The 27,561-nt window shown below is 39.5% G+C and overlaps 1 protein-coding gene across 2 annotated transcripts in view; it reads right to left on the reverse strand.

Annotated features, from left to right (window-relative positions):
- The window catches only part of asb3 (ankyrin repeat and SOCS box containing 3), a 76,175-nt gene that overhangs the window by 43,569 nt on the left and 5,045 nt on the right, over nucleotides 1-27,561 (reverse strand). The window contains exons 2-9 of one of the 2 annotated variants that reach the window (XM_043695935.1): nucleotides 24,562-24,677; nucleotides 24,157-24,344; nucleotides 23,400-23,596; nucleotides 18,869-19,027; nucleotides 17,585-17,697; nucleotides 13,035-13,170; nucleotides 5,847-6,024; nucleotides 4,904-5,101 (exon numbers count right to left, since the gene is read on the reverse strand). In XM_043695935.1, coding sequence (XP_043551870.1) covers nucleotides 4,904-5,101; nucleotides 5,847-6,024; nucleotides 13,035-13,170; nucleotides 17,585-17,697; nucleotides 18,869-19,027; nucleotides 23,400-23,595 — 980 coding nt within the window. In that variant the 5' untranslated portion in view covers nucleotide 23,596; nucleotides 24,157-24,344; nucleotides 24,562-24,677. The remainder of the gene's footprint in view (nucleotides 1-4,903; nucleotides 5,102-5,846; nucleotides 6,025-13,034; nucleotides 13,171-17,584; nucleotides 17,698-18,868; nucleotides 19,028-23,399; nucleotides 23,597-24,156; nucleotides 24,345-24,561; nucleotides 24,678-27,561) is intronic. The other variant, XM_043695938.1, reaches the window with a different exon arrangement.

Genomic DNA, 27,561 nt, shown 5'->3' on the forward strand with positions numbered 1-27,561 from the left:
GCTTTGATTTAGATCCTCCGGAGGCCTCCTCTACATCTACTGTAGCTTCCCTTTCTTTTGCTGAGGATTGAGGGTCAGGAACAACAACATCCCCGTCCAACGCCCCTTCGCCCTCCTCTTGTGAGTCTCTGTTCCCTGTCCCTGTCTGTCTGTCTCTCCTCCTCCCCCATTTTCACCTAACCTGATTTTATAGTACGGGGGGGGAACAGCCAAGAGGATCCCAGGGACTAGGTGGGGCAGAGGAGGAATCCTTTGTCTTTACTACCATCATTCCCAAACTGCCCTTCCAACAGGACGCATAGTCCGCCTCCACTTGACTAAAAGGTTGTTTTTTATTCACATGCAAATCTAAATACTGACAGACCCAATCCTCGTCTGAACCATACTTTGGCCAGAAGACAGCCGGACGAAGGATTGGGTCTTTGGTCCATACTAAACAACAATATTTAATCATTTTCTTTTTATCTTTTGCCCTTGTACAAGTATTGCTTGTCCATTCCTGCAACATCCTCCCCAACAGACTTTCAGGAGGAATGTTACCAGGGGGTTTTTCTTCTTCCTTTACTCCGTGACAGCTACTCTGCCTATGCCCCCATTTCGCGGGGCCCTCGTCAGTCCCTCAGCGAGTAAATACCCCTTTTCTCGGCCACCAAGGCAATACTTAAAAGTCAGGTTTCTTACCTTGGTCTGTGCACAGAATTGCCTGGCCCCTTTTCGCCGTATGTTCTATCGAGCTCCTATCACTGTCTGATTCAGATGTCTGTCTTGTGGGATCCGTACCAGTCGCCCAAGAGAGCGGACCAAACCGGAACACGAGACCGCTCCTCAATGGGGAATGGGACACGTCTTCCCAGTGTCCAAGGCCAGCCACTCCCCCCGGCGATGGAAGAACACCCCGGACAGCCGCGAATTGTGAGAAACAAAGCTCACACACTTCAATAATTGCAGTCCGAGACAAAATCTGAATCAGTAGTGTCCTTTATTATACACTTGCAAGAGGGTGTGATGTCCAGAGACATACACACCCCGAATTCAATTAAGACACAACATTTATATAATTTGGTTTCTTTTGTTTTACATTGCTCCTCCCCTGTTTACATCTTCCACTTCCCTAAGACCGGCCCCCATTACTCCTGTTTGTCTCTTGCCTTATCCGGCCTTGTCTGTGACAAAATGCTTTTTTTGGCCTCACAAGGCCGTTTGACCTCATCCCGCTGTAGGTCATTGTTAGGCATATTCTTTCTTCATCATTATCTACTCCCTCCATCTGTGCCTTCCCCTACCATACTGATCCTTATGACCCTTTTAATTTGGGTTTTTTCCTGTGTCTCTGTAAAAGTGGGAAACAGATGTTTATACCTACTGTTTGTAGGGTGGAATTGTGAGAGACGATTTCGGTACAAATAGTTAAGATGTGCATGACCTCAGAGTCTAAGGGGAATAGAGCTGTGGGGGTAGGGTAAAACATGCTTCTCTATAATAAAGGACGAGACATCTGCTGCTACAGAGTAGAAAAACAAGTCCTTGATTGATAAGACCACTAACTCTGACAGAGAAGAATAAGTCCTTGACTGATAAGACTACAGGGTAGAAAAACAACTCGGGAAACTGTTGCAGACTTTGTGAGAATGTGAACCTCGTGACTCTTTAGAGCTATAGAGAAAAAGGCGCGCCAGGCTAACAATGTTTCTGATTAAATACAGTACAAGTACTGTACTGTATTTAATCAGAAACATTGTTAGCCTGGCGCGCCTTTTTCTCAGAAGGGTGCCCAACTCTGCAGACTTGCTAATAAAACTTTGTTTTCCTGAATTTGTCTAGAGCGATTATTGAGAAGCGATTTTCGTTTCTAACAGCTACAAAGCCACATTAAAAAGAACCCAAACTGCATTTGCCTGCTGGGACTTAGTGACTGTTAAGTCTGATATTTTCCAGCATCACATTTTTCAACTCTGGTCTCCAGCATCTGCAGTCCTCACTTTCTCCTTATTATAAACTAATGTATTGCAAAATATTCATACAGAAATACACACAGCTTTAAGACAGCAACCAAGTTTTGAACACTCACATCTGGGTTCACAAATTTGTCAGACCTTTCACTCCCACATAACATTAAAATTACACTTGGCCTTGAACAGCTGAACAAATTCACAGTCGGTTGACTGATAACCTGAGTTGATATTGATGAAATTGTGCAAGGTATGTCTCAAATATTTATATTAAATTTCCAGGTATGCATTTATGGAGTTCCTCATCTGCAATCCTACTTTCAAAGATCTGTGTAATTGTACAGAGATCCTCTGTTCCTTTGCTGCAATCACTTTTTCCATGAAAACATGATAATTTGTTCTTATCAAAAATATCTGCTTCACCTTCTGAATTCCATTTTTCACATGTGTCCATGTTCTTCTGAAGTAGAATGTCCTTTCTTCCTCAGTTTGGCATAGAACCATACAACATTTACATAGGTGGTGGTAATTCAGTTCAAGTTGCTTAACCTTCTCCAGGAGAACAACCCCAGTTTGTCTAGTCTCACAATATAACTGAAATCTTTCATTCTTGGCAATATCTACTAAGTGCTGAAAATGTGTTGCTGGAAAAGCGCAGCAGGTCAGGCAGCATCCAAGTAACAGGAGAATCGACGTTTCGGGCATAAGCCCTTCTACTAAGTATCTTCTGAGCCCTGTCTGTAGCCAAAGTGTGATGTCCAGTTATTAGACACAATAGACTGTATGGGCCATAACCAGAGGTTAGAATAACTTCTGTGCTTCTATGCCTCCATTTATAAAGCTAAAAATCAAAAATACCTTTTTAACAGCCTCCTCAACTTGTCCTTATACTTCCAAAGACCGATATAAATACAATGAAAGTTTTTGCACTCCCTTTAAATCATACTTGCAATATTGCCTCTCCTCATTCTTCCTACCAAAATTAATGACATGACATTTCTCTGCTTGAAGGAGAACTTGCAGATAGTGGTGTTCCCATGCATCAACTGCTCTTACGCTTCTAGCTCTCAGGTGGTTTTGTGTTCAAAACACATTTCACTGACTTGAACACAGAAACCTAGGTCCATATTCCACTTTAGCATTGAAGGGTAGTTATGCTATTAGAGAAGAGGTCTTCTGGACAAGACATTTAACTGAGGCTCAATCTATCTCTCAAGCGAATACAAAAGATCATGTCAGTATTTCAAAGAGCAGGAGAGGTGTTCTCAGCATTCTAGTAAATTCTTAATACTCAACCAACAACACAAAAATAAAATATCTAGACATTACATTGCAGTTTTTGGGAATTTGCTGTGCACACATAAATTGGCTACCATGTTTCCTGTACAACGACTTTTCAAAAGTACTTCATTGATTATAAATGGTTTCAGGGAATGTCTGAAGGACTTGAAAAGCACTGTAAGCAACATCCATCATCCTAAAAGTCACTGCTGAACAGTTATATTTAGATATTGGGAATTCTGAAGTGAATAACTCACTCCAAGCTGTACCATATTCCCATTAAACCTCTGATGACCCAACTTTGCTTGATGGCTCACAAAAAAGCTGATACTGTCATTTGTTCTCTTCAGGTACTGTTCCCTGTTCAAATATGCCTTCAACATCCCTCACCAAAGGAAGAAAAAACACTTACCCCCTCAACTCTCCAAATTACCGCCCATTTCCAACCTCCCTTTCCTGTCCAAAGTCTTTGAACTTGTTGGTGCCTCCCAAATCCATGCTCAGCAATCCTATAACTCAGTATTTAAAACTCTTAAACCAAGTTTCCATCCTGAAAGAGTACGAAAACAGCTTTTGTTTTTAAATCAACTTGTTCAAACATGTTCCGACACACCTTCAGGGAGGTGACCTCAGACCTTCTGGCCCATAGATAAAGACACAACCAATGCCACAAGATCCCCTGAAACAACTTTTGGGATGCAATTTTTAACTTTGATGTGACTTTAACCCTCCTTATCCGTGCTTTAGTTACCTTGAGACTTGACTATTTCAATATACACCTAGCTGTTCTTGCAAGCTCTTCCTTTAATAAACTTTGGATCATCAAAAACTCTACTATCCTTATCCTAACTCACATCCAATCCCTTTCAACCACCACTCATGTGCTCACTGTGCCCCACACTGGTTCCCTCTTAATAAACATCGCAATTTTATCATTTATCATTGTTTCCAAATCAATTCACTGACTTGCCCCTTCCTGACTCTAATATTATCTAGCACCATAAGTCTCCATTATTTGCACTGCTCAAACTCTGGCCTCAGCATTTCCAAGTATAATTGTTCTAGCATTGGCAGTGGCTTCAACTGTCAAAACCCTAAGCTCTGGCTTTCCCATCGCCAATACATCTCATTCTTTCTTGAAGATATTCTTATATGCATTTGCCAATTTGTTCAAATATATATCCCTTTAAAATAAGTTTTGTTTTAGACCACTGTTGGGAAGTTCCTTCAAGTTTTAATCTAAAGGTGCTATATAAATACAGGTTGCTGCTGTTGTGAGATGGGAGATCCTGGAAAAATTAATATCAATAAAAAGTTATTATGCTCAATGGATGATACCTCCAAATGTTACTGCGCTGCTCAGTAACCGTTCTTCAATCTTAGGGATAATGAATTTTCAGTTGGTGTCTTTACAGTAGCCATGTAGAAAGCAGTACATTTGATGGCATTCTGATCACATGGAGTTCCAATGTCAAATCCCACAGAAAATCTGTGCGCAAGCGTAAATAATTGCCCATTGAGCATAATGATCATAAAGTATTATCCTATAATAAGACAAATGCAAATATACTTTTAAACAATATTACAATGTCTGTGGATGTAGCTGCTTAGCTAATAAATATTTTAAATTACAATTCCTGTGCAATTGTAAGCTTTAAAAGTTGCAAGCTTACCTCCGAGAAAAAGCCATGCACAATGGCGATAGGCAGTCATACAATGGGCACTCTTGGGCATTGGGACTGTAACCTGCCTGTAGTAACATTTTTAAGCATGTTTGCTGTCCTCCATACACGGCTGAATAGACTGGGCTCACTTTATTCCTTTCTGTATCACATATTCGATCAGTGATTGGTATCAAAAATTCCAATACCCTGCCAAAAATCCATGTATGAAATTAGTTTTCATTTGCACACATCAGAAACACAAAAAATGTTTTTGGTTCTTAGCTTAAAATACAAATAGTGCAAGACTTTGAATGCTCATACAGCCAATGTAATATTTATAAATTTATTCTAATCAATGTTGTAAAAACACAAGCCATAAAGAATTTTAAGTAGATTGGGCTAGATCTCTTACAAGTTGATTTAAGATAATTGTTTTGGTTAAGGTTACTCAAGAGAACCATTTCTGTATTTGAGCTGGTATAGTCATCATAGCAATGAATCTCAACAAAATGCCAAGTAGAAACACACAGATGGCAATCTAGAAAATGAAAAATATTGTCCTCAAAAGTCAACAATTTCTGAGCAATCCTGATATGTGAAAGCAGATAAATACAAGGCCTTTGTAATGTAAGCAATAGGGATATGCAACATTTCTTCACCTTTACTGCGAGGAAAATATATGTGGGAGTCTGAGGGTGAAACCCAAAACCCTCTCTGATGAAGAAAAGTATGCCATATGCCTTCTTGATCACTCTACCAACCTGCATTGCCGCCTTCAGGGAACAATGGACCTGAACACCTAGATCTCTCTGTACATAAATTTTTCCCAGGACTTTTCCATTTACTGTATAGTCCACTCTTGATTTGGATCTTTCAAAATGCATCACCTCGCATTTACCCGGTGAAAATTTTCCAAACATAACTTACTCAAAGTATATGTCAGAGCACTCACTTGACTTTCCCCATCTGGGCAGCAGCATGAATGGGCAACTGCCAATCATCTTCACTACAGTAAAGGTTTGTATCGGCACCATTTGACAACAGCAGTTCAACACATTCTACATGGCCTTCCTGAGCTGCTATAAACAAAGGTGTGGCCTTATCAAAGGCCTGGCAATTAACATCACTACCTGCAAAATAGATTCAATAGGTTAGTCCACTGCAAATTCAGTTCATGTCTCATGGATTAAAAAAAAGTTATGTTAGAAGGCTATTGTGCATGAATATTAAAATACAAGCAAACTATTTCGTTACTGAGCATCTAAGCATTTTCACCATTATTTTGTAATTAGACAAAATAATCTGAATGCATCTGTATGACAGAAGAATTTATCCAAGTGTTCAATCTAATAAGGCCCAATTTGTATGCAAATCATTTTTATAAAAGCAGCATTAATTATATGGATAGAATGCAGTATGACAGCAAATCTTCTTTTAAATTTCACTATTTTTTAGTGTACACTACAATTGAGAACAGTTCTGGATTTCATGTTTCAGGAACATCTGGCTCTTACATAAGCACTTCTTTTACATGCAAATTCTATGCCAATCCATTTACCCAGCTGATAATGTTAATGGGGAAGACGGAATCCAAATTATTTGTCAGGTATCAACTGCAGATTAGTTTATTGATACAGAAATCTGAACCATGCTTAAAAGGTATCCCTGCAGATTTCCATCTTTCACCTGCTAAAACTTCTGCTGTTAATTTTTTAGAACTCTAAATAATATGTTCTCCAATCACACTTGGAAGACAGCTGATAAAGACATAAAAAAACTAAATCAACAGCTTGTAATTCAAATTCATCTGCAAAAGTTAACTCACCTTATTTTTTCTGACATGTTACAATAGGAAAGATGTTGTTACACTCGGGAGGGTACAGAAAAGATTTACAAGGATGTTGCCAGGACTGGAGGGTTTGAGCTACAGAGATAGGCTGAATAGACTGGGGCTTTTTTCTCCCTGAAGAGTCAGAGTCTAAGAGTGACCTTATAGAAGTTTATAAAATCATAAGGAGCATGGATAACCTGAATAGTCAACGTATTTTTCCTCAGGTGCAGAACCCAAAACTTGAGAGCATAAGTCTACAGTCAGAGGAAAAAGATTTAAAAAGATCCTGAGGGGTAGCTTTTTCACACAGAGGGTGGTATGTGTCGAGAATAAGCTTCCAGAGGATGTGGTGGTGGCAAGTACAATTACCACATTTGAAAGGCATCTAGATGGGTACATGAACAGGAAAGATTTAGAGGGACATGGGCCAAATGCTGGCAAATGGGACTAGATTGGGATGTCTCGTCAGCATGGATGAGTTGGACTGAAAGAGTCATACAGCTTGGAAAGAGACCTATCAAATAATTTAATCAGGCAAAACCAAGAGAAATATGTCTCATTCAAGTGAAAAAGCCTGCTACTCCAAAGTGTACAAGCAAAGAACTAGCTAAAGCATTGATTAAATACCAAAATGTTCAATCCAAAAAATAGAAGCAATTTCCCAAGCAAACCCTGTATCAATTGAAATAGTTATTGTACAGCATCTTGCCCAGTTATTTATCAATAGTAACATTCTATCTCAAGTAGCACAATGGGAGAACCTGTTTTCAAGGTCAACTAATTAGAGAAACAAAGCATTGAATGAAATTGCTTTATTCTCACTGGTTAAACTGGTTTCAGAACATTAGTGGTAGTTTGTTATGGAGGAAATATTCATAATTTATGTGCATGCTAAATTTTGTTTATATATTTATCCATGGGAAGTAAATATTGCAGGCAAGACGAACATTTGTTGTTCATCCCTAATTCCCCTCAATAAAGTGATACAGAACAACGTTCTTCATCCATTGCCATTCACATGGCACAAGTACAACCACAACGCTGTTAGAAAGAGTTGACTCATCAATAGTAACGGAATGGGAATACTTTTGAGTTCATGATGGTTTGCAACTTGAAGGAGAACTTGCAGGTAGTGGTGTTCCCATGCATCAGCTGCTCTTACGCATCTAGCTCTCAGGTTTAGAGTGTGCTGCTTTAGAGAGTTTAGCAAGTTTTTGGCACACTCTGTTAATACAATGTGCTGATGGTAGAGGAAGTGAATGGTTAAGCTGGTGGATGGAGTACTGATCCATCAAGCAAATCTGTCCTGGATAACATCCTACCTCTGCGCCAGCACGCCCAGGTTCAAGTCCCACCTGCTCCAGAGATGTGTAATGATACCACCAAACAAGTTGATTAGAAAATATTTACAGTGAGTAGCTTCTGCAGAAAATTCCGAAGATGGCTGGTCTCAAATAAACGCAAGTATGTTTCCTGGCAAAACACAAACTTAAGGCACAAGTTGCAAATGTTGGGGAATTGTGTGAGAAGACAGCTGAGGTTATTCCTAATATTGAAATAACTCATTGCATTTTCACATGGAGTTCCAGCTGATGCAATGAGATTCTCACAAGGTACTACTACTCATTAATAGCCTCAGGAACACTGAATCTTGTCTCATTAACATGCAGCTTCCTATTCTGCCACCCACTGTGAGCAAACTGGACATCAACAATTACCAACATGAAAGTCAGATCAGGTAATTGGCAACTTCAGGTTGCTATTTGCTCCCTCAGACTGCCAGCTTGGACATGTGGCAACATCTCAGGACACAGGCCATTTGCATCTCATGTCCATGGGTACAGGCACCTGACAACTAGCAGAACCTTCACAGCATTGATCTGGTCCACTTCTGCACTTTAAAGCTTCATTAAGGGGTGCTCCAGCAACTACTATTTAAATGTCGCTGCAAGGAAACTCTGCACGAAGGGATGAGTACAGGTTGGGAGAACTGACTATACATCAAAGCTCCTTGCGTACTCTCATTGTACTCACTCACTTAACACCTACCTGGATGGTTGTAGCATTCCTCCTTTGCTTACTCTTGCCTTGGCCTGTCATGTGTTTTCACACATTGACACTTCAGTCAGGGCCTAACTGCTCACAGTATGCCATGCTGACTTGCTGTTTATGCACACAATGAGCAACGCTGCTAACTAGGTTCGCAAATAGCGATCAGTTCAGGCGGACATCTTGCTGTATGGCACAATAAGACATCAATTTCTCACCTACAGCAGGTGGGAGTTGTCGAGGCAACAAACACACTGCATGATTTTTCATCCAAATGGGTCAGGTCTCATTGTTTATGGGAAGTAGTCCTTCATTAAATCAAAGAGGGCTGCTGTCATACAGGGAGTCTCACAAACATCAGTTAAACAGAGTCCACACGTAGTCCAGCTTTTGCCACGGTCATTTGCCCACTTGGGACAGTGACTGTCAGGTAATATCTGATTAAACTCCAGACAGTGGGCTATACTCAATTCTATAAGGCTATTGCAAGCAGTCAGGGGAAATCATGCTTCATCAGTTATGGAACTGCAAGGGTAGCAGTCAGCTGCCTAGTCAGTCTTTCCTGGGGCTGTCCATCAAAATCAGTCTTGGAGCTAGAAAACAGTCTGTTCTTGCAGGAGCTCTGTAGTGACAGTAGATGAATGAAAAAGAAGAAAGCTTTGGTAGGGGAATGAGCAGTGACCACCACAATTATTTCCAGGGGGTAGGGTACAGAACCCCAATGGGCATCAGTACAGTGTAATGTTGAGGCTCAAGGGCTAGAAGACTAAAGCTGGAGATGGAGCCCTATGTGGTGAATTTCTACATTTTGTGGTGAGACAAGCGAGAAATTGGAGAAAAATTGGCTATCTGGCTAGAGCAAGATAAAAAGGCTACCATAAGACCACAAGATATTGGAGCAGAATTACGCCATTTGGCCCATTGCATCTGCTCCGTTATTCATTCATGGCTAATATATTTCTCAACTCCATTCTCCTGCTTCTTCTTGTAACTTTTGATCACCTTACTAATCAAGAACCTATACATACTTAAAAATACTCAATGGCTTGGCCTCCATAGCCTCCTATGGCAATGAGTTCCACAGATTCATCACCCTCTGGCTGAAGAAATTCCTCCTCAACTCAGTTCTAAAGGTTTGTCCTTTATTCGGAGGCTATGCCCTCAGGTCCTAGTCTCGCTGACTATTGGAAAGATCTTCTCTATGTCCATTCCAGGCCTCTCAGTATGCTGTAAATTTCAATCAGACTCTCTCCTTCAACCTTCGGCACTTAATCGAATACAGTCCCAAGGTCCTCAACTCCTCTCATGACAAGTTCTTTAACCCTGGGATCATTTTTGGAAACCTTTTCTGGATGATCCCCAATGTCAGCACATACTTCCTTTTATACAGGGCCCAAAAGTGTTCACAATATTTCAAATACGGTCTCACCAGTGTCTGATACAGCCTCAGTCATACATCCCTGCTTTTGCATTCTAGCCCTCTTGAAACAAATGCTATCATTGCATTTGCCTTCCTAACTGTCAGCTGAAACTACATGTTAACCTTCAGAGAATCTTGAGCTGGGACTCAAGTCTTTGTGCTTCAGATTTCCAAAGCTTTCTCCCTTGAAAAATATAATCAATGCCTCTATTCTTCCGACCAAAGTACATGAGCTCATATTTTCACACTGTATTCCCACCCGCCCTTTCTTAGTCCACTCTCCTGGCCTGTCCAAGTCTTTCGGCAGCCTCCCCACCATCTCAACACTACCTGTCCCTCCACCTATCTTTGTGCCACCTGCTAACTTAGCAACAATGCCCTCAGTTCCTTCATCCAGATAATTAATGTATAATATGAATAGTGGTCCCAACTCTGACCCAGTGGAAATCCACTAGTCATCGGCTGCCATCCGGAAAAACCTCTAACTCCATTCTCGTCCATCTGTCAGTCAACTAGTCCTCTATCCATGCCAGAACTTTGTCCCTAACACCACCGTCTCTTATTTAGTTAGCAGCCTCTAGTGTCGCAACTTATTAAAGGTCTTCTGGAAATCTAAATAGATCTCGTCCACTGGCTCTCCTTTGCCTAGCTTGCTTGTTATCTTCTCAAAGAATTTTAAACAGGTTTGTCAGGCATGACTTTACTTTGACAAAGCCATGCTGGCTCAGCCGTATTGTATTCTGCACTTCCAAGTACTCTACAAACTCATCCTTAATATTGACTGTAAAATCTTACCATGTCGAAGGTGAGGTTAACTGACCTTTAGTTTCCAGTCTTCTGTCTACCTCCCTTCTTAAATTTTCCAGTGCTCTGGGATCATCCCGGACTCTGGTCATTCCTGAAAAGATCACCACCAATTCCTCTACAGTCGCCTTGGCTATCTCCTTCAGGAATCTAGGCCGTAGGCCATCTGGGATCTAGGCCATCTGGGATCTGGGCGATTTATCCACCTACAGATCGTTCAGCTTCTCCAGCATTAGGGATGGGCACTTCAGTCACCTCTGCCCTCTGACTCCCTTGAAGTTCTGGTATGCTACTGGTGTCTTACACCATGAAGATTGACACAAATTACCTATTCAGTTTTCTGTCATTTCTTTATTCTCAATTACTACTTCTCCAGCCTCATTTTCCAGCAGTCCAATTCTACTCTTGCCTCTCTCTTACCTTTCATATATCTGTAAAAACTCTTGCAATCTTCTTTTATGTTACTAGTGAGCTTACCCTCATATTTCATCATCTCCCACCTTCTTGCTTTTTCAGTTGTCCTCTGCTGCTTTTTAAAAGACTTCCCAATCCTCTGGCTTCCCATTAATCTTCATCACATTAAATATATTTTCTTTTGCTTTTATCCTGTCCCTGAATTCCCTTGTCAGTCCATGAGTATCTTCATTGCTGATTCTTCAATTATGCTGTAATAGATAGTGGTGTACCTCAACAGTGTTTGACTAAACTTTATTTGGAAAGGCTGGACAAAGCAAGCAAAAATAGGATCAAAGAATAGGAAAACTCCACCTACATTCCACTTGGGGATGATAATTTGTTATCAACTTTAAAGCATGCTCCTGTGTGAAATTGCAGGACTACATAATTTCATTATGAGGACATCATCCAGAGTAACATCCAATCATTATTAATCATTCTTTAAAAAGTGTGCAAACACGTTTGTGAAATGACAAAGTATTTCTATTTGGTAACACAGTAAGCTTGCAATTAATGGAATCCAGACATTTTTGTATTCTATTCAAGAAATCTGGAATTTTTCATCAGAAGGTCCAAGAAGTATAATTGACATCAGCAGATAGAAGTCAGGCTGATAGGAAGAGGGTTATATGGAAAGTGCAGAAACAATTTACTCATTCCTCATCACAACAATCAAAGCTACTGTTAATGAATGCCAGAGTTGTGGATAAAGAATACAAATCACTTGTAGAACAGATCACATTACAATGTGACATATGTATTAAATATTGAAGGTATGAGACAGAGGGCAGAATATTCATCAATTACATTTTGTAAATATCGATGCTGACAATCAAGGATAGATGAACTGTAATGGTCAAAGACTATTAATTTTCTTATTCAACCAAAAGGATAAAGTACTAAAAAGTGATTACTTTTCCATTTTGCCAAGTGTTAGCATCATGCAATGCCAGATAAAATTTTATGTTTTGAAGCAGAACATGTTCTCTTCTCCACTCAATACCATACTTTAATTAATATCTTGGAAAAAAAATCACTGGAGTGTATTCTTCGGATGCCCTTATGTTCTCTCTGACTGAAATAGTATATTCATATCTATTACAAACTTAGTGGATTTATAGTTACTTTGTTCAAACACATTTTATAAAATAAAAATTGCTTGTATTTAGACAATGTAGTAGCTTTTCAAGAAGAAATTTCTCAATCAAGTAATGAATTATTATTGGAAACCAGACACTGTTATGTCAGCAAATAAATAGTCATAGTACTCCAAAAGTACATTGGAACAGTCACTGGATTCATTGGAGGTTCTTAGACTAGCAGAGAACATTTACACTTCAGAAATACTGCCTATATGCAAATATTGTTCAAACGCCTGAAACAGCATGCTAGTTAATTTGAAAGGATTTGAGTCACTTTAACTAGGAGTGGAATGATGCGCTTTGGAATACTGAAAAGCAACAATCTCATTTAAAGAAAACAACACACATACAGCATTTGCAATATTAAGATTTTAAATTAGCCTATCCAAAATTGCCAGCTTACTGTATTAGATGAAAGTATTAAGACTGAACAATTACCATGTTGCAGAAGAACTCTTATACTTTGCAGTTTTCCATACTGAGCAGCAAGAAACAATGGTGTAATTCCATAATCGTCCCTGGCTTCTTTATCAGCACCTTTTTCAAGCAAGAGCTTCAGTATTTCTAAGTGTTCCTAAAAAACATTATAAGTTAAAGGCTGTAGACATGATTCTTCTGAAGTTAACTATGATTAGGACTTGTACAAATGCATGTGAAATCTAGTTTAACAGCTCAGCGTAATCATTCAGTTAAATTACCAAGCAGTTATAAGCTCATGTAACTAAAAAGGGATTACCATTTTTCACTCAATGACAGTTATCCCTTCACCTTAAATTCTTGTCAAAGAACTATTTTAGGATGATATCCGTCTCTGCCTAGACGTTAATTACACCTAAACTTCGATCACCCATCTTCCTCACATCAACCAGACAGGGCTGGCATTTACATGATCAACTTTCTAGCAGGATCACATCAGCAGAATGAACGAATTAACCTTTTCCCAAAAATTAAGCAAACAGTCAGATATAGTCACAAACAAAATGATTACCAACTTTAACATAACTGTTCACAGCATGTGAAACTTCAATATTAACAGACAAGGTTAAATGACAAATTTAATAATTACATGCGTGTGCATGTCCGCCTGCGCATGCATGTCAGGCCGAAACAGTGAGTGACTGTAAACATATTGAACTCGGATCTTCAGAATGCATTTGTTAAGGTCCAAAATCAAATTTTATTGCAGAAAGTAAAGGCTAATAGTATAAGTGGCAACAAATTAGCATGAATTAATGATTACCCAGCTGACAGAAACCAGTCAGTACGCTCAATTGTGTTTTTATCTGATGAGCAGGATTTGATAAGTGGAGTCCTCCAGAGTTCTGTGCTGGAGCCTCAACTGTGCATAATTTACATCAATAACTTAGATGAAGAAAGTGAAGGAATGGTAACTAAATTTGCAGAAAACTGCAAAATAGATAGTAAAGTATGCTGTGAAGAAGAAACAAGGAAATTGCAGATAAGTAAGGATATGTAGACTGACTGGCAGAAAATCTGGCAGAAGGACCATGAAATGGGAAATGTGAAGATATACAATTTTGCTAGGAAGAATAACAAAGCAAAGCATTATTTAAATGGAGAATGACTGGAATTCCAAGGGAGGGAGGGATTTGGGCATTCTAGTACATAATATGTTAATATGCAGGTACAGTTTGTAATCCAAAAGGTCAACAGGATCCTCTCCAGAAATGAACCGAAAAGTATGGAAGTTATGCTTCAATTTTACAAGGTATAGTTGAAACCACATCTCAAACACTCTGTGTGGTTTTGATTTCCTAGTAAAGGAAGGGTGTAAATGCACTGGAGGCAGTTTAGAGGAGGTGTACATTGAATCAATGCCAGGAATGAGTGAATTATCTCATGAGGATAGGATGAGCAGTTTGGGCTTATTTGCACTGGAGTTTAGAAGAGTGAGAGATGGCTTGATTAATATCTTGAATAGTCTTGATGTTCCACTTGGATGGAGTCCAGACTGGACGACACTACTGTAAAATTAGGCCTTTCAGCAACTTTTGAATCTCTGCCTCAGAAGGCGAGGGAAGTAGGGTCAATAAATAGTCTTACAACACAGGTGGGCACACAGCCCTAGAGATGTACAGCACGGAAACAGACCCTTCAGTCCAACTTACACATGGCTGATGAGATTTCCTAAATGAACCTAATCCTGTTTGCCAGCATTTGGCCCATGTTCCACTAAACTCTTCCTATTCAGACATCCATCCAGATGCCTTTTAAATGTAATTGCACCAGACTCCACCACTTCCTCTGGCAGCTCATTCCATGCACGTACTACCCTTTTAAAAATTTTCCCTCTCACCTTAAACCAATGCCCTCTAGTTTTGGACTCTCACACTTTGGGTAAAAGAACATGGCTCATCCTTTCCATTCCCCTAATGATTTTATAAACCTCTATAAGGTCCCCCCTCAGCCTCTGAATCTCCAGAAAAAATGCACCCTGTCTACTCAGCACCTCCCTATAGCTCAGACCTTCAAAGCCTGCCAAGATCCTTGTAAATCTTTTTTGAACCCTTTCAAGTTTCACAACATCCTTCCTATAGTGGGATGACCAGAATTGCATGCAGTATTCCAATAGTGGTCTAACCAACGTCCTGCACATGCTGCAACACGACCTCTCAACTGCTACACTCAATGCATTGACTAATTAAGACAAGCATACCAAATGCCTTCTTCACTATCCTGTCTACCTATGACTCCACTTTCAAGGAACTACAAACCTGCACTCCAAGATCTCTCTGTTCAGCAACACTCCCCAGGACATTATCATTAAGTGTATAAGTCCGGTCCTGACTTGCCTTTCCAAAATGCAGCACCTCACATTTATCAAAACTAAACTCCCATCTGCCACTCCTTTGCCTGTTGGTCCATCTGATCAAGATCGCATTGTACTCTGAGTTAGCCTTCTCTGCTGTCGAGTACACCTTCAGTTTTGGTGTCATCTGCAAATGTACTAACCATCCCTCCTATGTTTGCATCCAAATCATTTATATAAATGACAAAAAGCAGTGGATCAAGCACCAATTCTTGTAGAATGCTGCTGGTCTGAAAAGCAACCGTCCACCACCACCCTCTAAATTTTACCATCGAGCCAGTTTTGTATCCAAATGGCTAGTTCTCCCTGTATTCCATGTGAACTAACCTTGCTAACTAGTCTATCATGCAGAACCTTGTCGAACGCCTCACTGTAGCCCACGGAGATCACATCCACCTCTCTGTCCTCATCAATCCTGTTTGCTTCTTCTTTAAACCAACTCAATCAAGTTAGTGAGACACAGTTTCCCACCCACAAAGCCATGTTTACCATCCTTAATCAATCCTAGTCTTTCCAAACATGTCAATCCTGTCCTTCAGAATTACCTCCAACAACTTACCAACGTCAGACTCACCATCCTATAATTCCCTGGTTTTTCCTTACCATCTTTCTTAAATAGTGGCACCACATTAGCCAACCTCCAGTCTTCCTACACCTCATCAGTGCCTATCAATGATACAAATATCTCAGCAAGGGACCCAGAAATCTATTCCCTAGCTTCACAGGATAGACATGAGCAGGTCTGGGTATTTATCCACCTGTATGCATTTTAAAATGCCCAGCTTCTCCTCCACTGTAATGTGGACAGTTTTCAAGATGTCACTATTTATTTCCCAAGTTCTCCAGCTTCCATATCTTTCTTCACAGTAAACACTGATGCAAAATACTTGCTTAGTATCGCTCCCACTTCCTGTGGTTCCACACATAGGTGGCCTTGCTGATCTTTGAGAGGCCCTATTCTCTCCTTAGTTACCATTTTATCCTTAATGTATTTGTAGAATCCTTTTGGATTCTTCTTAACCCTCCTTAACATGTCCCATGTCCCCTTTTTGCCCTCCTGATTTCCCTTTAATGTATACTTCTATTCCATTTATACTCTTCTAGCTAACGTATGCTTCTTTCTTTTCCTTGACCAAAATCTCAATTTCACTCATCATTCAGCATTCCTCACACCTACCAGACTTGCCCTTCACCCAAACAGGAACATACTGTCTCTGGACTCTATCTCATTTTTGAAGGCTTCCCATTTTCCAATTGCCCCTTTATCTGCAAACATTCCTCCTCCCCTCCTATCCACCATCAACTTTTGAAAGTTCTTGCCTAAAACTGTCAAAATGGTCCTTCCTCCAATTTAACTTTTAGATCTGGTCTATCCTTCTCCATTATTATTTAAAAACTAATAGGATTATGGTCACTGGCCCCAAAGTCACCCCCACTGACACCTCAGTCACCTGCCTTGCCTTATTTTCCAAGAGTAGGTACAAAACTTTACCTTCTCTAGTAGGTACATTCACAAACTGAAATCAGAAAGTTTTCTTGGACACGCTTAAAAATTCCTCTCCACCTAAACCCTTAACACAATGGCAGTCCCAGTCTATGTTTGCAAAGTTAAAATCCCCAACCATAACCACCCTACTATTCTTACAGATAACTGAGATCTCCTTACAAATTTGTTTCTCAATTTCCCTCTGACTATTAGAGGATCTATAATACAATCCCAATAAGGTGATCATCCCTTTCTTATTTCTCAGTTCCACTCAAATAACTTCCCTGGACATATTCCCAGAAATACCCTCTGTAAGTACAGCCGTAATGTTATCCCTATTCAAAAACACCAAGCCTCCTCCTCTCTTGCCCTCTCTTTTTATTGCATATACCCTGGAACATTAAGCTGCCAACCCAGTCCATCCCTGAGCCACATCTCTATAATTGCTAAAATATCCAGTCCCATGTTACCAATCATGTCCTGAGTTCATTTGCCTTACCTGTTAGGCCTCTTGCAATGAAATAAATGCAGTTTAATTACAAGTCCTACCCTGTTCTCTGCTTTGTTCCTGCCTGCCCGACCAGTCTCAGACTGATCTCTTTCCTCACTATCTCCCTGGATCCCAACCTCCACCCCCTCCCCCATTAGAATCTATAATGAATGTAGCAGTACCTGATAAGCAGCCTGATGCAGAACACTCCATAAACACGCAGAATGGGGCCCATTAATTCTTCCTCCATGCTTTAAAAGAGTCTTTGAAACAGCAATGTCACCTTTCTCAATCGCTTCAAATAGGCCAAGTTGGGACAAAAACAAAATCAAACTTTTGCTTCAACATAATACAATATAAAAGCATTTAAGCTTGTAGCAATATGAATACATAGAAGATACACAGACTCATTTAAAGTCCTAGTTATATTGTACGAAAAATTAACCAGAAACTTAAATGATAACCAGTTGAGATATAATTCCAAGTAGAAACTGAAAATTTTATATCTAGAATCCACATGATTGCTGCTTTGGATTTTGTGGGCTGATTCTTTTATAGCTGCAAGTAATTTTATTTCCATAATTCGGAGATACTTTCCTGTTTTAATTATTACACCGAGATCACCTTCCCTCAATCTGGTTCAAGTATGTACACCATTAGTGCATTTTTGTTGCTAATTGATTGCACAAGGGCAACATATTAATTCCCAGAATGTATTGAAAGTGTGTTTGATAGTTATCTAATGATCAATGATGTCCCTGTGGAAGAAAGATGTGCCTTTTTTATGAAATTCCATGCACAACTGGGATCCTTAACCTTGGCTGTACAGTAATCAGGATCTCTGGACTAAGGTAAGCTGTGATGTGTCCTTACTGAGAGAAACTGTTTCTACTCTTACGTAAATTTATCAGTAGCTTAGATACTGATACTATGTTGCTCTGACAGAACAGAAAAATTGACTAGAGACAAGCATGCAAACAGCTGGAATTCATCTTTAGAGAATTGTATTCAGTTATGTACAAGTGTCACTGTACTGAAGAGAGTAAGAGAGTAGTAGAGTAAGGATGAACTAGGAATGGATGAGACTAAGAAGAATGGCAGATTAAAAAAAGAAAGCAACCTCAAAGTGTATCTGTGGACATCATCAGGGTATCATTTATCAAAGTACTGACAACCAACAGCTCCCTTCTAAGCCTACCCAAGTATTCCCAGCCTACCACCCAGTCATTTGGCTATTCACAAATGGAGCTTTACTGACCCCATGGCAAGACTTGTATTATCTCAAACAAAAAAACATCAAGCCCTGGTTTCTCTCCCTGTGATGGAAACATCTAACAATTTAAACTACTCGCCTTGCAGAAATTTTTAAACCCTGCAACTGCAAAAGTAAGTCTCAATAATTAAAGACACTTCAAATTTCTTATGTGAAGATTATGAACCAAATATTCACGATTTTAGAACCTTACCTAGAAAAAGTGGTGTTACGTTTTCATTTGTGATGGCATTCGGATTTGCCCCAGCCTTTAGCAGAATCTGAACAATTTTTAAATGGCCACATTTTGCAGCAAGATGTAGAGCTGTTTCACCTTCAAAAGTCTTTAAATCTATGTACTGAGCAGAAGAAGCTAGAGGAATACACACAAAAATTAGCAATTCTTATCCAAATGAAGATAGTTTCTTCAAATGCTTACATAATATACTCCAGTATCTCAGGCTCTATTGCCCTCTCCTTTGTTCTTATAATTTTGTGTTTTTCATTCACTGCTCCTCTGCTTCTTGCTGTCCCATACTGTCCAATTTCACATCTCAGCAAACCAGAAGAACTCATGCAGTTGAGTACACAGATGACACACACTAGAAAAAGGTCAAGAGCCATTTACACTGGACTGACATAGAAACAAACAGGCAAGATAAGCCAATCGTTCTGAAGGAATTTCAGAAATGGAAAAAGGAGAATAGGGTGGGAGGCATTCCGGACCTATTTAAATTTATCTTCCCCTGAACATGACAATAGGTAGCAAAACCTCACCACTGACTCTGATCTATTGCAATCTGAGTAGATTACTGTTCTTGAAAGTCATTCTTAAATGTTTATTACCAAGTTTTTTTTAAAAATACTTCCTTCCCTTTATACCTGTCCAGTTGACTGCTACTTTGGTGGGGCATATGTCTGAAGGCAACATATGTTTCAGTTTCAGCATCTCTGAGCAGACCTCTGTCATTCCAAGTGATGTCCAAGATCTTACAGAGATAACCCTGGTGGGAGATGTCCAAATTACATGACACCTTTGATGTTCTTTTCAATGTCTTTCTGACAGTCATTAAAGTTGGTACGACAATAGACATGTGGATTCAGCTTCGTGGCCATGTTGATCATTTTGTGAGCTCACACCATGATTGCTATAAGCTCAATTATGCCTTGCCCGTTTTTGTATGGATGTTAAGTAAGCAGACAAGGTTTCAAGCAGTCCAGCTTTGCAATATGACCGAGACAAATACAGTGTCAAGCTGTCCTGACCCATCCAGACTTATTGCCAACATTCATTAACCACCAACCTAATTCCCTATCATCCCATCATATCTTTTGGTTCCTCGACTTACCAATACTAATCACTGTCAGATTGCAGTGCAAGAGTCAAACAACAGATGAGATAGCTAAAACATCATCTTGGATTATTAGGCTAAATTCAATATATATAAACCCCAAACTGGTTCACAGCTGTGCATAAAAATGGATATTGAGTCAATAAGGATAAGTTTAGAAGAGGTTATAGAATTGAGCAATTACGAAATTTTGAAATAAAGAATATGTTTCAAGATGACTGAAAGCACGACCAGTCAATTGCCTGGTTTGAAAGGAAGAGACAGGGGAAGAGGTGAAATGCACAGAAGGCTGCAGCCAGAGGAATAAAGCCTTTAGGAGTAGGGAAGGATGAAATTGCATAGTGTGTGAAAAGGCCACAATGATGGAGAAATTTGCAAACAAGAATTTTAAATGTTATTGTTGAGCACATTGAGAATGTAGGTCAGCAAAAATTGGAATAGACCACACTTAGTAAGATTTCAATCAAGTTAGAGAACAGTACCACTCTGGTGAAATGTAAGGATAAGGGATAACATTACAGCTGTATTTAGGGAGGATATCCTGGGAATACGTCCAGGGACATTATTTGGTGGAAATGAGAAATAAGAAAGGGATGATCACCTTTTTGGGATTGTATTATAGATTCCATCCCCCAACTCCCCAAAATAGTCAGTTGTAAATTGAGAAACAAATTTGTAAGGAGATCTCAATTATCTGTAAAAATAACAAGGCTGTTATGGTAGGGGATTTTTAACTTTCCAACCATAGACTGGGACTGCCATAGCGTTAAGGACTTGAATGAAGAGGAATTTGTGAAGTGTGTACAAGAAAACTTTCTGATTTAGTATGTGGATACATCTACTGGAGAAGGTGCAAAACTTGACGTACTCTTGAGAAATAAGGCAAGGCAAGTGACTGAGGTGTCAGTGGGGGAGCACTTTGAGACCAGTGACTATAATTCTATTAATTTTAAAATAGTGATGGAAAAGGATAGACCAAATTTACAAGTTAAAGTTCTCCAGCATCCACGGTCCTCACTTCCTACTACCGGAAGGTCAATTCTGACAATTTTAGACAAGAACTTTCAAAGGTTGACTGGGGGCAGATGTTCGCAAGTAATGGGACATCTGGAAAATGGGAAGCCTTCAGAAATGCGATAACGAGAGTCCAGAGACAGCATATTCCTGTTGGGGTTAAGGGTAAGGCTCGTAGGTGTAGGGAACACTGGATGATGAGAAAAATTGAAGTTTTGGTCAAGAATAAGAAAGAAGCAGATATCAGCTATAGACAGCAGAAATTGAGTGATTCCCTTGAAGATTATCAAGGTAGTAGGAGTATACTTAAAAAGGAAATTAGGAGGGCAAAAGGGGCACATGAGATAACTTTGGCAAATAATGTTAAGGAGAATCCAAAGAGATTCTACAAATACATTAAGGATAAAAGGATAACTGGGGAAGAACAGGACACCTTAAAGATGAACAAGGCTACCCATGTATGGAACCACAGGAAATAGGGGAGATACTAAACAAGTATTTTGCATCAGTGTTTACTGTGGAGATGGAAGCCAGAGAATTTGGGGAAATAAACAGCGACATCTTGAAAAGTGCCCATATTAGAGAGGAGGAGATGCTGGACATTTTAAAACACATAAAAGTGGATAAATCCCCCCCGGACCTGATCAGATGTATCCTAGAACACTGTGGGAAGCTAGGGAAGAGATTGCTGGGTCACTTGCTGAGATATTTATATCATTGATAGCCACAAATGAGGTGTAGAAAGACTGGAGGCAGGCTAATATTTAAGAAGGGTGGCAATGATTAGCCTGGGAACTACAGAGAAACTTCGATTAGCTGGCATTCGATTATCTGAATTTTGGATTACCTGGCAAGAGTGCAAGGTCCCGATGCGCAGCTAAACTACGTTATCTGGTAATTGAATATCCGGAATTTGATTAATCGAACAAAGTACTCCCTGCCTGTGTCCTTCGGAATATAGAGGTTCCTCTGTATTGACTGGTGAGCCCGACAACAATGGTGGGCAATTGGTTAGAGGGAATCCTGAGGGGCAGGATTTACATGTATATGGAAAGACAAGGACTGATTTGGGATAGTCAACAGGGCTTTGTGCATGGGAAATCATGTTTCACTGACTTAATTGAATTTTTTGAAGTAGTAACACAGAGTAATGATGAGGGCAGAGCAGTGGATATGATCTATATAGACTTCAGCAAGGTGTTTGACAAGGTTCCATATGGTAGACTAGTTGGCAAAGATAGAGGGAGAACTACCCTTTTGGATACAGAACTGACTTGAAGGTAGAAGACAGAAAGTCTTTTCAGACTGGAGGCCTGCGACCAGTAGTGTGCCACAAGGATCAGTGCTGGGTCCATTGCTTTTCATCATTTACATAAATGAGTTGAATGTCAACATAGGAGGTGTAGTTGGTAAATTTGCAATTGCACTAAAATTGGAGCTGTAGTGGACAGCAAAGAAGATTACCTTAGAGTACAACGGGATCTTGATCAGATGGACCAAGGAGTGATAGATGGGAGTTTAATTTAGATCAGAGCAGGACTTATACACTCAATGGTAAGGTCTTGGGGAGTGTTACTGAACAAAGAGACCTAGGAGTGCAGGTTCAAAGTTCCTTCAAAATGGAGTCGCAGATATACAGGAGAGTGAAGACGGTGTTTGGTATGCTTGCATTTATTAGTCAGTGCATTTAGTACAGGAGATGGGAGGTCATGTTGCAGCAGTACAGGTCATTGGTTAGGCCACTACTGAAATACTGCACGCAATTCTGACCTCCCTGCTACAGGAAGGATGTTGTGAAACTTGAAAGGGTTCAGAAAAGATTTACAAGGATGTGGCCAGGGTTGGAGAGTTAGACCTATAGGGAGAGGCTGAATAGGCCTGGGCTATTTTTCCTGGAGCATCAGGGACTGAAAGGTTTATAAAATCATGAATGGCATGGATAGGGTAAATAAACAAGGTCTTTTCCCCGGGATGGGGGAGTATAAAAGCAGACAACATAGGTTTAGGGTGAGAGGGAATAGATATAAAAGGGACCTAAGGAGCAACTTCTTCACGCAGAGAGTGGTGCGTGTATGGAATGAGCTGCCAGAGGAAGTGGTGGAGGTTGATACAATTACAACATTTATTAGGCATCTGGATGGGTATGTGAATGGGAAGGGTTGAGAGGATATGGGTCAGGTGCTGGCAAATGGAACTAGATGTATTTAGCATACCTGGTCGGCATGGACGATTTGGACAGAAGGGTCTATTTCCATGCTGTATATTTCTATGACTCTATGGTTGTAAAAGATATCAAAGCAATATTCAACTTATAACAACAGTTGTTTCGGTGACGGGAACAAGTCTTTTTCAACAATAACAGTAAGGTAACTGCAGTACCTGCATGAATTAAGAGTCTCAAACATCTCAAAGATTTGTGAGTTGCAGCTTCATGGATTGGGCACCAACCACGGTTGTCTGCAATGTCAAGGCTATGACCTTTTTGAATCAAGGTTTTCAAAAGTTCTACATTTCCTTTTCTTGCAGCAAATCCAGCAGCTGAACAAGTATTAGAGTATGCCTCACTGAAGTCCATCCTGCGGGGTTGAATTATTAAAGCAAGAACATTAAATTGAGTTTAAAAAATGTTAAGTATCATCTCACATCTGCACATTCTATCATTAAAGTTGGTGCCTAAATATTCAACAATGGTTGCAATTTGAGTAATAAACTGAAATGAAACAAAACGCGTTCATAAATTCAAAGGTCTCATGCATAATTATTAGAAAATGTGTTCAATACCTTATTGCAAATTGAACATACATAAAGTGCCTCCACAGGATTAGAGGCTGAGTAATATCTCTGTAGAAAACCAAACTGCCATGACTATCTAATATTGAAGCTAAACATTATTTCCCCAATGTAGGTAAAATGTAAGTGTGAGAAAACAAGGAGATGAAATAAGCAGGTAAATTGAGGTAGCCAGGATTCTCTGTATATTGCTCAAACAGATGCGTGATTAGACAAATGAATCATATAAGTATCAATAACAGTTGGTAATTATATTCCAGAACTAATTTTCACCCACTCGCAATCAAAAGTATTAGTTAACATTACTAAAATAAAACTCTCCAAAAAGTCTCTGCTGATTACTGACCTGTATTGGAAACTGGTAAAAACAAACCATCAGAAGAGAATAAAGGCCCGGTTGATATACGAACTACAAACTGATGCACAAGAATTGATGGCGCCATTGCTAAGAACTCTGCCTTACTAAACAAATCCCAATTTCAAGCAAGATTCCTCTGAACTTCATAGCATTAAAGTTTCTTCTGTCCAGAGACACTAAAGATTAATATAAAGAAAAGCTATTTATTTCCATTATCCTCACTCATTATAGCCGTGTTATAATTCTCTGCGTTTAAATATTTATTTTGTTTTCTTTCAAACAGATGCAATTACCTGTCTAAACCACTGTCTGTGGGAAATCATACCATGGACTCCCCCACCCCGGGGAAAAGACCTTGTTTATTTACCCTATCCATGCGTGATGGTACCTTACCTATAATGGATGTGTTCTGTCCTATTTCTCTTGCAGAGGGGTGTTGTCACAATGGTGTCAAAATGTCTCCCTCAGACAGGCAGTTGGTAAGCAGTTGAGTTCTCCTGAATGATTTTCTTGAAATAAGACAAAAAGAATCTTGAATGGGTAGGGTGAGGGCTCACACAAGGCCAGAAAGGCTTTTAGTTTTGCTTACAGTTAGTTCCTGCCGGCTGCTTGAGTTCTCTGTTGCTAACGTGAAGTCTTAGACTAAGACACTTTCTCTTAAAAATCAAACGGGAGTAATTATTTCTTTTTCTTCTCGACTGGAAACATGAGAATCATAACTGTTTTGCTGAAGTGCATTTTTGCCATGGGTGTGTTTTTGGAATGCTGTCTAAATGGGAATAGTTGATGATTAGTGGTTAAATAATATTATCTTATTAAGTATTTTAACAGAGTAAAGTTATGTCAATTCTTCTCTTAACTGTGTTGTAAGAATAAAGCATGTTTTGATTAAAGATTAGTGGTGGACAAATTTAATCAAATCTGGAACACAGATCTTACACTTGCATAATAATAAATATAAAAGTTAGGGTCGAGGCTATCTCCACAATATACTTTGGAGGGGTCTAGTCTGGTCTGGTCCATAGCACGTTGCAACAACTCTCTGCTTCAACAAGTTCATAAGCTCCACTTTGAAGAAGAGAAATGCAACAATCTTTGAAATAGCCATTTTCTGACAAAAGTCAAACAAGCTTTCAATCACAAAGAAGAACTCAAAATTAAGTCTCCTGCATAAAACAGTCATCTGTCCACCTACAAAAGCAAAAGAGCCAACAGCTGATGGTTCTCTTTGAAGACTGGAATAATAATGACATTACGAAAACCAAAGAGTTAGCATATCCACTTACATGGCCAACATGCATGAAGCCAGGAAGGGATATTGTATGGGAATTTATGGAAAGGAGATCAGGAGAAAAGACAACAGGTCTATGGAATGAACCCAGTTTAAAAAGTACAGAGAGGAAGATGGAAGCAAAACTAGAAATAAAAATGGTTTACAGCAGTGAAGCAAGCAGAGCAGGCACCTTTTGGTGACAAAAAGCTCTATGAGCTCCTTGAGCTTCTCATTAGAGGTGAAAATTGAGGTGTAACGATTAAATTATTTTTCAATAATTAATCATGTTGACTTGATCAAATAAACAAAAATTAAATTTGGATTTGTTTAATTGCAAACAGTTTATTTCAGGAAGCAATCCAAATGGCTAGATCAAAAGTAAAGTTTAATGTTTTATTGCTTGTTTATAATTGAAGCTAATATAAACTTAAATTAACACTTGAGAATGCTTTGAAATGAGAAGCTTTGATTCAAGAACACAGCTATGTGTTAAAATACTTAAGTTTTGTAATTTACCACATGTATCACATGTCTGCATGTGAGCTTACGTACAGATGTATCAATTTGACCTTTGGGTTGAGTTAACTCACTCAAAAGGTGACATCATATTCTCTAGGCCAGAAGTCTTTTTTGAATGTAAGTACAACCCAGCATCTCATTCAAAGAAAACACAGAATACAGATATTTTTTAATGCTATATAAATGTTAAAGAAAGCATACACAATTCTTCATTTTGTCCTTGACTTGCCAAGTTTCTGTATGACAAACTGTGACTATACGTTATCTGCCAGTACCTTCAAATCAGGATTGTAGTTTGAAAGTCCAGTCAAACAATTCACCAAATGGTTATCTGTGAGGCAAGTATGATATTTGGACTGAATTATCTCCATTCGGAAGAATGTCACCTTAGGAGGTATGTGGAATCAAAGTAAACTTTCATTTTGAAAGCAAAGCATGATAGAAGTGGGTAGTTTTCTCTGTGAGTCCCCAGAAATCACTGTACCTTGATTGGACTTTCAGCTCAACATCATTTTCCACAGTATCTGCAGTATCAACTCCACTTCTTTAAAAACAAATAGCTGATGGAACCGGTAACAAACCCACCAATGTCTACTTGGAGGAATGGATTTGAGACAAATATGACAATTTGTTCATCACATCTAATTCCTGAAATCACCTGTTGAATTTCTGTTAATATCCTTGGGTTGTTTTTTAGGACAAATAATTTTCCTTTTATTCCAGTATTTTCTCCAGACTCGAGGACTACAGTCCCAATTTCAATTTGAACGCTTTCACAGCACTATTATGTGACAAGTTTCTTTCCTTTCAGAGATTTACAGTTCAGCTCATTCAGCTTTGAGACTATGTCTCTAAGGAGTCTGGAATCAAGCACATTGTCTGACAGTTCACTGCACTAGCTTAAAGGAGCTGTGGGAAACGATGGACAATGCTATAGAAAAAAAGCATATAAATGTGTTTAATGGAATGGAAAGGAGAAGCAATAGTGATTTACCAGTGCAGTGTCCAGAGGAGGAGAAGGCTACAAAAGAAAAAGACAAAGCTGCCAATGCACCAATGATGCCAGAATTACAGACAGCCAGACAGATCTCTTTGGAGTTGGATGCAATGGTGTTGCCAACAAGGTGTCAAGCATGTAAGCCAACACAGCAATCTGACAAAACTTGAGTAAAATCAGTCCTAAATATATCCCTGAAGGTGTCAGCACAGTAAGCAGGGTGGTGAAGGTGGCATACAGGATGCTTGCCTCAATTAGCTGGAGCGTAGAATACAGCAACAAAATGTCTTGTTACAACTTTACGAAACATTGGTTATGCCACAGATGAAATACTATATACAGTTCTGATTGCCACATGATTGGAAGGATGTGATTGCTCTGGAAAGGGTGCAGAGGAGATCCACCAGGTTGTTGCCTAGGATGAAAAGTTTCAGTTACGAGGAAAGACTGGATAAGCTGGGTTTGCTCTCCTTGGAGCAGAGGAGACTGAGAGGCTGAGCTGACTGAGGGCATAGAAAATTACGAGATGTATAAACAGACTGCATCACAAGACTCTCTTCCCCATGGCAGATGTGTCTAATACCAGGGGGCATCAAAGTGAGGA

Source organism: Chiloscyllium plagiosum, chromosome 9 (genome assembly GCF_004010195.1).
Source record: "Chiloscyllium plagiosum isolate BGI_BamShark_2017 chromosome 9, ASM401019v2, whole genome shotgun sequence".
NCBI lineage: Eukaryota > Metazoa > Chordata > Chondrichthyes > Orectolobiformes > Hemiscylliidae > Chiloscyllium > Chiloscyllium plagiosum.